The sequence below is a fragment of the Gouania willdenowi genome, unplaced genomic scaffold (genome assembly GCF_900634775.1).
Source record: "Gouania willdenowi unplaced genomic scaffold, fGouWil2.1 scaffold_309_arrow_ctg1, whole genome shotgun sequence".
NCBI lineage: Eukaryota > Metazoa > Chordata > Actinopteri > Blenniiformes > Gobiesocidae > Gouania > Gouania willdenowi.
In genome coordinates this window covers 636591-651289 of record NW_021145070.1, presented here as the reverse complement: position 1 = coordinate 651289, position 14699 = coordinate 636591, and the positions used below count along the sequence as shown (strand labels likewise).

The 14699-nt window shown below is 43.9% G+C and overlaps 1 protein-coding gene across 1 annotated transcript in view; it reads left to right on the top strand.

Annotated features, from left to right (window-relative positions):
- The window catches only part of LOC114459396 (uncharacterized), a 30198-nt gene that overhangs the window by 11445 nt on the left and 4054 nt on the right, over nucleotides 1-14699 (top strand). Inside the window, exon 14 of the mRNA XM_028441659.1 lies at nucleotides 4580-4599. Coding sequence (XP_028297460.1) covers nucleotides 4580-4599 — 20 coding nt within the window. The remainder of the gene's footprint in view (nucleotides 1-4579; nucleotides 4600-14699) is intronic.

Here is a 14699-nt window from a genome sequence, read left to right as displayed (position 1 = left end):
TGTCCAGAACATGTAAAAATTGTAGCGCAGGACTTCAAAAATAGTAAAAAAACAGGGAAGCTTGAATTAATTGAGGGGCACCATTCCAAAACATCGAAAACGTCTTTGGAGGAAACGCTGCTTGTGGGTGTGGGTGCCCGTGTTATGTTGATTAAAAATGTTGATGTTGAGGATGGCCTTGTAAATGGCATTTGTGGTGAAGTGACACACATAGAGAGGGACGGTGAGAAGAAGTTTCCTAGTAAAGTGTACGTGAAGTTTGATGACACTGTGGTTGGTGCACAGAGGAGGAAACGGTCAGTCAACCCTTACAGGGATTTGGCTGACTCCACCGAGATTGGCCCAGATGAGGACAGAGTGTCCAGTAAGGGTGGAATGCGGAGGCAATTTCCACTGAAGCTTGCTTGGGCTTGTACGGTCCATAAGGTGCAAGGACTTACTGTGGACAGCGCTGTCGTGGGTCTAGTTAAGACATTTGCAGCAGGACAGGCATACGTGGCATTGAGCAGAGTGAAGAGTTTGGCTGGGTTGATTCTCCAAGATTTTGATGAAAAATATGTGTATTGTAGGCACGGCATTAAGGAGGCACTTCAAAATATGCTTCCGTTCTTGGTGAAAGGTAAGAAGGAATTAAAACCAGTAGTTTTCTCTATGTTTTTGATGAATGTGCAGAGCTTGGCTCTCCATGTTTCACACTTGGCCTTACGCACACAGCATTTGCATTGTGACTGCATTGCTGTAACTGAAACATGGCTCCCTAATACGGATGCACTGGATATGGTAAAGATTGATGGTTACAGTTTCCATAACAGTCCGCGGAGTTTAGCATACTCCGGCAGGAACACAGTATTTAGAGCTTTGCAAGCCCAGCAACATGGTGGTGTTGGCATTTTCAGTTCATTAAATGCGGCATTTGAGGTGTTGAAATTGCCAGATGTTGATTTGGAGTGTGGTACCTTAAAATATTTATCCTGGGACATTTTAGTGGCAGTTGTTTATAGACCTCCATCATATCCAATGTCTTTGTTTAAGGAGCAACTTGGCAAACTACTTGATTGGTTAGAACCACTAAGTAGCACGGTTGCTGTCATGGGAGATTTTAATGATGACATTTTGAGGTCATCTTCCATCTGTAAATTTGTGGAAGATAGAGGGTTTGTGCAGCTAATCACACAAGCCACCACTGAGCGAGGCACATTGATTGACCACGTGTATGTGAAAACATCACGTTTTGAAGTAGAGTCAGTAGTGTTGCCTACGTACTTCAGTGATCATGAGGGGATTGTTTGTTGGTTTAGAGAAAAGTCATCCCAGGAACATGAAAAGTGTTTGTAAAAGGTCAGAGTTTCCAGGTAGGGTTTGTTGCCATTTTTTATCTGATGCAGAGACAGTTGTTGTAGTAGTGGTATGGAAATAATTGTGTTGGTAGGTTTGTTGCCATTTTTAATCTGATGCAGAGACAGTTGTTGTAGTAGTGGTATGGAAATAATTTTGTTGGTAGGTTTGTTGCCATTTTGATCTGATGCAGGTACTGTTGTTGTTGTTGTTGTTGCAGTGGTAAGTAAATAATTTTGTTGGTAGATTTGTTGCCATTTTGATCTGATGTAGGGACAGTAGTTGTTGTTGTCGTAAGAATAGATGTTTGTTGGTAGTGTTGTTTCCATGCAGGCAGACCATCTAATACTGTATCGTGTTGTTTTGCATTCTGTACCTTCTGCTCACCCTTCTCTTTCTTTTGTGTTTCAGGTGTCTTAAAGCTGTCCATAAGACTCAGGGTTGTGTTAAATGTTAATGCCATTGATATTTAATTAATTCCATATTAATTTTGAGGGGTGTGATTTTGTTTTGTTACTGGTCCTATTATTTTTTAAATACCTGTAGGGAAAAAATAATTTCCCTAATAGTGCTGGGGGAAGTGAGGAGGCAACTTTATATGCAACGCCAATTGTCAGTTTTATTTTCTATTGTACGCCAAATTGGATGCGTTATTGAAAAATTTAAGTGATTCTAATTTATAATGTAAAACAGTTTGATTGGTTATATTTCTCTACATCCATAAACTTTAATATGATAAATGTTTCATCATTTGGAATATCAACATTTGGCTAAATTAGTGTGATATCGAAATTAGCATTATATGAATCGGCAACTGTCAATTTTATTTTCTATTCTACGCCAAATTGGATGTTTTACTGCAAAATTTAACAGTGGTTCTAATTTATAATGTAAAGCCGTTTGATTAGTTGTATTTTCTACATCCTTAAACTTTAATATAAATATTACATGATCTAGAATATCAACATTTCGCAAAATTACAGCGTGATATCGAAATTCGGCCATTTTGCCCAGCACTATTGGCACTGGTAATGGTACTCCTGGTATACCGGGACGGGGTTCGATTCCCTGCGGTGCCCTGCTGAGTTTGGGCAAAGATATGAAAGCAAATTCTTGTAGTTAGTGTTAACAGTAAGGTATTTAGTTTTTTGATAGTGAATTAGGAAATAAACAGAAATTCTAAAGTATTAATGAAACAAAAAATTTGATTGTTAAAAAGAAAAAAAAAAAAAAAAACGAAAACTCCTTCTGTAATCACAGGCTTTCTTGCAGCGCCCGTAGGCTCCTCCCACTGACCACAGTCTGTTTTTTCTACAATAGCAATTTGCTCCTCTCCGTGAAGGTTCATCCAACACTATTTTGAAGTCAACACATTATATCATCTCTCCCCAAGAGCTGTTGGCGTAGTTATGGCGAAGGATTTTCCTGTGTGATTATAGGCCCCTCCCACTGGCCATGATGGGTAATTTGGTCATCGAGCGTTGTTCATGGATGGACAATCATCGTGTGTATCAAATATAAGCAGTTTGAACTTTGCATTGGAGCGTTAACAGCATTTTCCTATTACAGCGTGTTGATGGCGAAGAATTTTCCAGTGTCATTATAGGCCCCTCCCACTGACCAGTCTGTTGTTTCATCAATAGGAATTTGCTCCCCTCTGTGTAGGTTCATCCAACAGTGTTTTGAAGTCAACACGACATATCGTCTGTCCGCTACAGCTGCTCGTGTAGGACGACCACAGAAGCGGCGCCCTCTGAGAACGCAAGGCATTGTGGGTAAATTGGTTATTGATTGTTGTTTAGCTCTGGACAGTGATCGTGTGTATCAAATATGAAGCAGTTTGAACTTTGCACTCTAGAGTTATAAGCGTTTTCGTATAATGGAGTAGTAATGGCGAGGGATTTTCCTGTGTCATGATAGGCCCCTCCCACTTTTCACAGCCTGCTCTATTTGACATAGCAATGTGCTTCCATCTAATAAGATTCATCCTACAGTGTTTTGAAGTCAACACGACATGTCGTCTTGCCGCTAGAGCTGCTGGCATAGGATGGCCCAAGAAGCGGCGCCCTCTGAGAGCGCAAGGCATTGTGGGTGTTTTTGGTTATCGTTTGTTGTTTGGGGCTGTACGGTCATCATGTGTATCAAATATGAAGCACTTTGAACATTGCATTCTGGAGTTGTAAGCGTTTTTGTATAACGGCGTAGTTATGGCGAGGGATTTTCGTGTGTCATTATAGGCCCCTCCCACTGGCCATGATGAGTAATTTGGTCATCGAGCTTTGTTTATGGATGGACAATCATCGTGTGTATTAAATATGAAGCAGTTTGAACTTTGCATTGAAGCGTTATAAGCATTTTCCTATTATAGCGTGCTGATGGCGAAGGATTCTCCCGTGTAATTATAGGCCCCTCCCACTGATCACAGCCTGTTTTTTCTTCCATAGCAATTTGCTCCCCTCTGTGTAGGTTCATCCTACAGTGTTTTGAAGTCAACACGACATATCGTCTGTCCGCTACAGCTGCTCGTGTAGGACGACCACAAAAGCGGCGCCCTCTGAGAACGCAAGGCATTGTGGGTAAATTGGTTATCGTTTGTTGTTTAGCTCTGGACAGTGATCGTGTGTATCAAATATGAAGCAGTTTGAACTTTGCACTCTAGAGTTATAAGCGTTTTCGTATAACGGCGTAGTTATGGCGAGGGATTTTCCTGTGTCATGATAGGCCCCTCCCACTTTTCACAGCCTGCTCTATTTGCCATAGAAATGTACTTCCATCTAATAAGATTCATCCTACAGTGTTTTGAAGTCCCCACGACATATCGTCTGTCCGCTACAGCTGCTCGTGTTGGACGACCACAGAAGCGGCGCCCTCTGAGAACGCAAGGCATTATGGGTAAATTGGTTCTCGAGTTTTGTTTACGGCTGTACGGTCATCATGTGTATCAAATATGGAGCAGTTTGAACTTTGCACTCTAAAGTTATAAGTGTTTTTGTATAACGGCGTAGTTATGGCGAGGGATTTTCGTGTGTGATTATAGGCCCCTCCCGCTGGCCATGATGGGTAATTTGGTCATCGAGCGTTGTTTATGGATGGACAATCATCGTGTGTATCAAATATGAAGCGGTTTGAACTTTGCATTGGAGCGTTATAAGCATTTTCCTATTATAGCGTGCTGATGGCGAAGGATTCTCCCGTGTCATTATAGGCCCCTCCCACTGATCACAGCCTGTTTTTTCTTCCATAGCAATTTGCTACCCTCTGTGTAGGTTCATCCTACTGTGTTTTGAAGTCAACACGACATATAGTCTGTCCGCTACAGCTGCTCGTGTAGGACGACCACAGAAGCGGCGCCCTCTGAGAACGCAAGGCATTATGGGTAAATTGGTTATGGAGTTTTGTTTATGGCTGGACAGTCATCGTGTGTATCAAATATGAAGCAGTTTGAATTTAGCATTCTAGAGTTATAAGCTTTTTCCTATTACAGCGTGCTGATGGCGAAGAATTCTCCTGTGTCATGATAGGCCCCTCCCACTTTTCACAGCCTGGTATATTTTCCATCGCAATGTGCTTCCATCTAATAAGATTCATCCTACAGTGTTTTCAAGTCAACACGACATATCGTCTTTCCACTACAGCTGCTCGTGTAGGACGACCACAGAAGCGGCGCCCTCTGAGAACGCAAGGCATTGTGGGTAAATTGGCTATCGTTTGTTGTTTGGGGCTGTACGGTCATCATGTGTATCGAATATGAAGCAGTTTGAACTTTGCAATCTAGAGTTATAAGCGTTTTCGTATAACGGCGTAGTTATGGCGAGGGATTTTCTTGTGTCATTATAGGCCCCTCCCACTGGCCATGACGGGTAATTTGGTCATCGAGCGTTGTTTATTGATGGACAATCATCGTGTGTATTAAATATGAAGCAGTTTGAACTTTGCATTGAAGCGTTATAAGCATTTTCCTATTATAGCGTGCTGATGGCGAAGGATTTTCCCGTGTAATTATAGGCCCCTCCCACTGATCACAGCCTGTTTTTTCTTCCATAGCAATTTGCTCCCCTCTGTGTAGGTTCATCCTACAGTGTTTTGAAGTCAACACGACATATCGTCTGTCCGCTACAGCTGCTCGTGTAGGACGACCACAAAAGCGGCGCCCTCTGAGAACGCAAGGCATTGTGGGTAAATTGGTTATCGTTTGTTGTTTAGCTCTGGACAGTGATCGTGTGTATCAAATATGAAGCAGTTTGAACTTTGCACTCTAGAGTTATAAGCGTTTTCGTATAACGGCGTAGTTATGGCGAGGGATTTTCCTGTCTCATGATAGGCCCCTCCCACTTTTCACAGCCTGCTCTATTTGCCATAGAAATGTGCTTCCATCTAATAAGATTCATCCTACAGTGTTTTGAAGTCCACACGACATATCGTCTGTCCGCTACAGCTGCTCGTGTTGGACGACCACAGAAGCGGCGCCCTCTGAGAACGCAAGGCATTATGGGTAAATTGGTTCTCGAGTTTTGTTTACGGCTGTACGGTCATCATGTGTATCAAATATGGAGCAGTTTGAACTTTGCACTCTAGAGTTATAAGCGTTTTCGTATAACGGCGTAGTTATGGCGAGGGATTTTCGTGTGTGATTATAGGCCCCTCCCACTGGCCATGATGGGTAATTTGGTCATCGAGCGTTGTTTATGGATGGACAATCATCGTGTGTATCAAATATGAAGCGGTTTGAACTTTGCATTGGAGCGTTATAAGCATTTTCCTATTATAGCGTGCTGATGGCGAAGGATTCTCCCGTGTCATTATAGGCCCCTCCCACTGATCACAGCCTGTTTTTTCTTCCATAGCAATTTGCTACCCTCTGTGTAGGTTCATCCTACAGTGTTTTGAAGTCAACACGACATATAGTCTGTCCGCTACAGCTGCTCGTGTAGGACGACCACAGAAGCGGCGCCCTCTGAGAACGCAAGGCATTATGGGTAAATTGGTTATGGAGTTTTGTTTTATGGCTGGACAGTCATCGTGTGTATCAAATATGAAGCAGTTTGAATTTAGCATTCTAGAGTTATAAGCTTTTTCCTATTACAGCGTGCTGATGGCGAAGAATTCTCCTGTGTCATGATAGGCCCCTCCCACTTTTCACAGCCTGGTATATTTTCCATCGCAATGTGCTTCCATCTAATAAGATTCATCCTACAGTGTTTTCAAGTCAACACGACATATCGTCTTTCCACTACAGCTGCTCGTGTAGGACGACCACAGAAGCGGCGCCCTCTGAGAACGCAAGGCATTGTGGGTAAATTGGCTATCGTTTGTTGTTTGGGGCTGTACGGTCATCGTGTGTATCGAATATGAAGCAGTTTGAACTTTGCAATCTAGAGTTATAAGCGTTTTCGTATAACGGCGTAGTTATGGCGAGGGATTTTCTTGTGTCATTATAGGCCCCTCCCACTGGCCATGACGGGTAATTTGGTCATCGAGCGTTGTTTATTGATGGACAATCATCGTGTGTATTAAATATGAAGCAGTTTGAACTTTGCATTGAAGCGTTATAAGCATTTTCCTATTATAGCGTGCTGATGGCGAAGGATTTTCCCGTGTAATTATAGGCCCCTCCCACTGATCACAGCCTGTTTTTTCTTCCATAGCAATTTGCTCCCCTCTGTGTAGGTTCATCCTACAGTGTTTTGAAGTCAACACGACATATCGTCTGTCCGCTACAGCTGCTCGTGTAGGACGACCACAAAAGCGGCGCCCTCTGAGAACGCAAGGCATTGTGGGTAAATTGGTTATCGTTTGTTGTTTAGCTCTGGACAGTGATCGTGTGTATCAAATATGAAGCAGTTTGAACTTTGCACTCTAGAGTTATAAGCGTTTTCGTATAACGGCGTAGTTATGGCGAGGGATTTTCCTGTGTCATGATAGGCCCCTCCCACTTTTCACAGCCTGCTCTATTTGCCATAGAAATGTGCTTCCATCTAATAAGATTCATCCTACAGTGTTTTGAAGTCCACACGACATATCGTCTGTCCGCTACAGCTGCTCGTGTTGGACGACCACAGAAGCGGCGCCCTCTGAGAACGCAAGGCATTATGGGTAAATTGGTTCTCGAGTTTTGTTTACGGCTGTACGGTCATCATGTGTATCAAATATGGAGCAGTTTGAACTTTGCACTCTAGAGTTATAAGCGTTTTCGTATAACGGCGTAGTTATGGCGAGGGATTTTCGTGTGTGATTATAGGCCCCTCCCACTGGCCATGATGGGTAATTTGGTCATCGAGCGTTGTTTATGGATGGACAATCATCGTGTGTATCAAATATGAAGCGGTTGAACTTTGCATTGGAGCGTTATAAGCATTTTCCTATTATAGCGTGCTGATGGCGAAGGATTCTCCCGTGTCATTATAGGCCCCTCCCACTGATCACAGCCTGTTTTTTCTTCCATAGCAATTTGCTACCCTCTGTGTAGGTTCATCCTACAGTGTTTTGAAGTCAACACGACATATAGTCTGTCCGCTACAGCTGCTCGTGTAGGACGACCACAGAAGCGGCGCCCTCTGAGAACGCAAGGCATTATGGGTAAATTGGTTATGGAGTTTTGTTTATGGCTGGACAGTCATCGTGTGTATCAAATATGAAGCAGTTTGAATTTAGCATTCTAGAGTTATAAGCTTTTTCCTATTACAGCGTGCTGATGGCGAAGAATTCTCCTGTGTCATGATAGGCCCCTCCCACTTTTCACAGCCTGGTATATTTTCCATCGCAATGTGCTTCCATCTAATAAGATTCATCCTGCAGTGTTTTCAAGTCAACACGACATATCGTCTTTCCACTACAGCTGCTCGTGTAGGACGACCACAGAAGCGGCGCCCTCTGAGAACGCAAGGCATTGTGGGTAAATTGGCTATCGTTTGTTGTTTAGCTCTGGACAGTGATCGTGTGTATCAAATATGAAGCAGTTTGAACTTTGCAATCTAGAGTTATAAGCGTTTTCGTATAACGGCGTAGTTATGGCGAGGGATTTTCGTGTGTCATTATAGGCCCCTCCCACTGGCCATGATGGGTAATTTGGTCATCGAGCATTGTTTATGGATGGACAATCATCGTGTGTATCAAATATGAAGCAGTTTGAACTTTGCATTGAAGCGTTATAAGCATGTTCCTATTATAGCGTGCTGATGGCGAAGGATTCTCCCGTGTAATTATAGGCCCCTCCCACTGATCACAGCCTGTTTTTTCTTCCATAGCAATTTGCTACCCTCTGTGTAGGTTCATCCTACAGTGTTTTGAAGTCAACACGACATATCGTCTGTCCGCTACAGCTGCTCGTGTTGGACGACCACAGAAGTGGCGCCCTCTGAGAACGCAAGGCATTATGGGTAAATTGGTTCTCGAGTTTTGTTAATGGCTGTACGGTCATCATGTGTATCAAATATGAAGCAGTTTGAACTTTGCATTCTAGAGTTATAAGCTTTTTCCTAGAACGGCGTCCTGTAAATGCTAACCGTGTACGTGACCTTAAATGACACCGGTCGAAAACACAAGGCATGATGGGAAATGTTTCAAAGCAGTCATGACCAAGCTTGGGCACATGTCCTTTGTGTGAAATTTGAAGCTGATCGAAGTTTGTGTGTCAGAGTTATGGAGATTTGGAATTTTTTGCGTGCTAACGAAAATTAGCATTGCAGTTTTGTGGCGGCGCCACGACCAAACCGTGACAGATACAAAAATTCTTTCGATAACTTTTCATCTTCAATGGGTCCTATGTGGTGTTGCCAAGTTTTAAGCGAATCGGATGAATCCCCTCAGACTAGATAGCGCAGATGCGTTTCGAGGGCGAAACGCCATTTTTGACCTTTGACCCAAGATGGCTGACTTCCTGTTTGGTTTTGGGCGGAGTCACAATGTAACTTTTTGCTCATTCTGGGGCGAAGACTACATGTGGCGATTTTCGTGCAAATCGGTCAGACCTGGCGGTCGTGTGGTTCCATCGTTTATTTTGGCGGCGAAAACGCACGCTACGCTACGCTACGCGTGCGTTTTCTGTCCGTTTTTTTTCACGCCACCAAATTATCAAATTTTTCGCCAGGCCTGAGGTGCGTGCAAATTTCGGTGAGTTTTCAGGCATTTTTAGGGGGTCGAATTAGCGATCAAAGGCGGGCGGGGTATAATAATAATAATAATAATAATAATAATAATAATTAAAGCCGCGAGCGGCGTCATAGGTTCCGATGTAGCGGCCGGGGGCGGTAACCCACGGTCACGTATAGCACTGTTTTGGGAATTGGCCGGAGCAAATTTGGTGTAAATTGGTGCAAAAACAACTGAGATATTGCATTTACCAAGAAATGGCAAAAGATTTTCCTGTCATGATAGGCCCCTCCCACTTTTCACAGCCTGCTCTATTTGCCATAGCAATGTGCTTCCATCTAATAAAATTCATCCTACAGTGTTTTGAAGTCAACACGACATATCGTCTGTCCGCTACAGCTGCTCGTGTAGGACGACCACAGAAGCGGCGCCCTCTGAGAACGCAAGGCATTATGGGTAAATTGGTTATGGAGTTTTGTTTATGGCTGGACAGTCGTCGTGTGTATCAAATATGAAGCAGTTTGAATTTAGCATTCTAGAGTTATAAGCTTTTTCCTATTACAGAGTGCTGATGGCGAAGGATTCTCCTGTCATGATAGGCCCCTCCCACTTTTCACAACCTGGTTTATTTTCCATAGCAATGTGCTTCCATCTAATAAGATTCATCCTACAGTGTTTTGAAGTCAACACGATATATCGTCTGTCCGCTACAGCTGCTCGTGTTGGACGACCACAGAAGCGGCGCCCTCTGAGAACGCAAGGCATTGTGGGTACATTGGTTATCGTTTGTTGTTTAGCTCTGGACAGTGATCGTGTGTATCAAATATGAAGCAGTTTGAACTTTGCACTCTAGAGTTATAAGCGTTTTCGTATTTATGGCGTGGTGATGGCGAGGGATTTTCGTGTGTCATTATAGGCCCCTCCCACTGACCACAGTCTGTTGTTTCTTCAATAGGAATTTGCTCCCCTCTGTGTAGGTTCATCCTACAGTGTTTTGAAGTCAACACGACATATCGTTTGTCCGCTACAGCTGCTCGTGTTGGACGACCACAGATGGCGAAGAATTTTCCAGTGATATTTTAGGCCCCTCCCACTGACCACAGTCTGTTGTTTCTTCAATAGGAATTTGCTCCCCTCTGTGTAGGTTCATCGTACAGTGTTTTGAAGTCAACACGACATATCGTCTGTCCGCTACAGCTGCTCGTGTTGGACGACCACAGAAGCGGCGCCCTCTGAGAACGCAAGGCATTGTGGGTAAATTGGTTATCGTTTGTTGTTTAGCTCTGGACAGTGATTGTGTGTATCAAAAATGAAGCAGTTTGAACATTGCATTCTAGAGTTATAAGCTTTTTCCTAGAACGGCGTCCTGTTGATGCTAACCGTGTACATGACCTTAAATGACACCGGTCGAAAACACAAGGCATGATGGGAAATGTTTCAAAGCAGTCATGACCAAGCTTGGGCACATGTCCTTTGTGTGAAATTTGAAGCTGATCGAAGTTTGTGTGTCAGAGTTATGGAGATTTGGAATTTTTTGCGTGCTAACGAAAATTAGCATTGCATTTTTGTGGCGGCGCCACGACCAAACCGTGACAGATACGAAAATTCTTTTGATAACTTTTCATCTTCAATGGGTCCTATGTGGTGTTGCCAAGTTTTAAGCGAATCGGATGAATCCCCTCAGACTAGTTCGCGCAGATGCGTTTCGAGGGCGAAACGCCATTTTTGACCTTTGACCCAAGATGGCTGACTTCCTGTTTGGTTTTGGGCGGGGTCACAATGTAACTTTTTGCTCATTCTGGGGCGGAGACTACACGTGGCGATTTTCGTACATATCGGTCAAACCTGGCGGTCGTGCGGTTCCATCGTTTTTTTGGCGGCGAAAACGCACGCTACGCGTGCGTTTTCTGTCCGTTTTTTTCACGCCACCTAATTATCAAATTTTTCGCCAGGCCTGAGGTGCGTGCAAATTTCGGTGAGTTTTCGGGCATTTTTAGGGGGTCGAATTAGCGATCAAAGGCGGGCGGGGTATAATAATAAAACGATATAATAGCGAAAACAATAGGTTCCTCTGTCCCATTCTGGGACATCGGAACCTAATTAAAGCCGCGAGCGGCGTCATAGGTTCCGATGAAGCGGCCGGGGTCGGTAACCCACGGTCACGTATACCACTGTTTTGGGAATTGGCCTGAGCAAATTTGGTGTAAATTGGTGTAAAAACAACTGGGATATTGCATTTACCAAGAAATGGCGAAAGATTTTCCTGTCATGATAGGCCCCTCCCACTTTTCACAGCCTGCTCTATTTGCCATAGCAAAGTGCTTCCATCTAATAAGATTCATCCTACAGTGTTTTGAAGTCAACACGACATATTGTCTGTCCGCTACAGCTGCTCGTGTAGGACGACCACAGAAGCGGCGCCCTCTGAGAACGCAAGGCATTATGGGTAAATTGGTTATGGAGTTTTGTTTATGGCTGGACAGTCGTCGTGTGTATCAAATATGAAGCAGTTTGAATTTAGCATTCTAGAGTTATAAGCTTTTTCCTATTACAGCGTGCTGATGGCGAAGGATTCTCCTGTGTCATGATAGGCCCCTCCCACTTTTCACAGCCTGGTATATTTTCCATCGCAATGTGCTTCCATCTAATAAGATTTATCCTACAGTGTTTTCAAGTCAACACGACATATCGTCTGTCCGCTACAGCTGCTGGTGTAGGACGACCACAGAAGCGGCGCCCTCTGAGAACGCAAGGCATTGTGGGTAAATTGGTTATCGTTTGATGTTTAGCTCTGGACAGTGATCGTGTGTATTAAATATGAAGCAGTTTGAACTTTGCACTCTTGAGTTATAAGCGTTTTCGTATAACGGCGTAGTTATGGCGAGGGATTTTCCTGTGTCATGATAGGCCCCTCCCACTTTTCACAGCCTGCTCTATTTGCCATAGCAATGTGCTTCCATCTAATAAGATTCATCCATCAGTGTTTTGAAGTCAACACGACATATCGTCTGTCCGCTACAGCTGCTCGTGTAGGACGACCACAGAAGCGGCGCCCTCTGAGAACGCAAGGCATTGTGGGTAAATTGGTTATGGTTTGTTGTTTAGCTCTGGACAGTGATCGTGTGTATCAAATATGAAGCAGTTTGAACTTTGCACTCTAGAGTTATAAGCGTTTTTGTATAATGGCGTAGTTATGGCGAGGGATTATCATGTGTCATTATAGGCCCCTCCCACTGGCCATGATGGGTAATTTGGTCATCGAGCGTTGTTTATGGATGGACAATCATCGTGTGTATCAAATATGAAGCAGTTTGAACTTTGCACTCTAGAGTTATAAGCGTTTTCGTATAACGGCGTAGTTATGGCGAGGGATTTTCCTGTGTCATGATAGGCCCCTCCCACTTTTCACAGCCTGCTCTTTTTGCCATAGCAATGTGCTTCCATCTAATAAGATTCATCCTACAGTGTTTTGAAGTCAACACGACATATTGTCTGTCCGCTACAGCTGCTCGTGTAGGACGACCACAGTGGCGGCGCCCTCTGAGAACGCAAGGCATTGTGGGTAAATTGGTTATCGTTTGTTGTTTAGCTCTGGACAGTGATCGTATGTATCAAATATGAAGCAGTTTTGAACTTTGCACTCTAGAGTTATAAGCGTTTTCGTATATATGGCGTTGTTATGGCGAGGGATTTTCGTGTGTCATTATAAGCCCCTCCCACTGACCACAGTCTGTTGTTCCTTCAATAGGAATTTGCTCCCCTCTGTGTAGGTTCATCCTACAGTGTTTTGAAGTCAACACGACATATCGTTTGTCCGCTACAGCTGCTCGTGTTGGACGACCACAGAGGGCGAAGAATTTTCCAGTGATATTTTAGGCCCCTCCCACTGACCACAGTCTGTTGTTTCTTCAATAGGAATTTGCTCCCCTCTGTGTAGGTTCATCGTACAGTGTTTTGAAGTCAACACGACATATCGTCTGTCCGCTACAGCTGCTCGTGTTGGACGACCACAGAAGCGGCGCCCTCTGAGAACGCAAGGCATTGTGGGTAAATTGGTTATCGTTTGTTGTTTAGCTCTGGACAGTGATTGTATGTATCAAATATGAAGCAGTTTGAACTTTGCACTCTAGAGTTATAAGCGTTTTCGTATATATGGCGTTGTTATGGCGAGGGATTTTCGTGTGTCATTATAAGCCCCTCCCACTGACCACAGTCTGTTGTTTCTTCAATAGGAATTTGCTCCCCTCTGTGTAGGTTCATCCTACAGTGTTTTGAAGTCAACACGACATATCGTCTGTCCGCTACAGCTGCTCGTGTTGGACGACCACAGAAGCGGCGCCCTCTGAGAACGCAAGGCATTGTGGGTAAATTGGTTATCGTTTGTTGTTTGGGGCTGTACGGTCATCATGTCTATCAAATATGAAGCACTTTGAACTTTGCATTCTGGAGTTGTAAGCGTTTTCGTATAACGGCGTAGTTATGGCGATGGATTTTCCTGTGTCATGATAGGCCCCTCCCACTTTTCACAGCCTGCTCTTTTTGCCATAGCAATGTGCTTCCATCTAATAAGATTCATCCTACAGTGTTTTGAAGTCAACACGACATATTGTCTGTCCGCTACAGCTGCTCGTGTAGGACGACCACAGTGGCGGCGCCCTCTGAGAACGCAAGGCATTGTGGGTAAATTGGTTATCGTTTGTTGTTTAGCTCTGGACAGTGATCGTATGTATCAAATATGAAGCAGTTTGAACTTTGCACTCTAGAGTTATAAGCGTTTTCGTATATATGGCGTTGTTATGGCGAGGGATTTTCGTGTGTCATTATAAGCCCCTCCCACTGACCACAGTCTGTTGTTCCTTCAATAGGAATTTGCTCCCCTCTGTGTAGGTTCATCCTACAGTGTTTTGAAGTCAACACGACATATCGTTTGTCCGCTACAGCTGCTCGTGTTGGACGACCACAGAAGCGGCGCCCTCTGAGAACGCAAGGCATTGTGGGTAAATTGGTTATCGTTTGTTGTTTAGCTCTGGACAGTGATCGTGTGTATCAAAAATGAAGCAGTTTGAACATTGCATTCTAGAGTTATAAGCTTTTTCCTAGAACGGCGTCCTGTTGATGCTAACCGTGTACATGACCTTAAATGACACCGGTCGAAAACACAAGGCATGATGGGAAATGTTTCAAAGCAGTCATGACCAAGCTTGGGCACATGTCCTTTGTGTGAAATTTGAAGCTGATCGAAGTTTGTGTGTCAGAGTTATGGAGATTTGGAATTT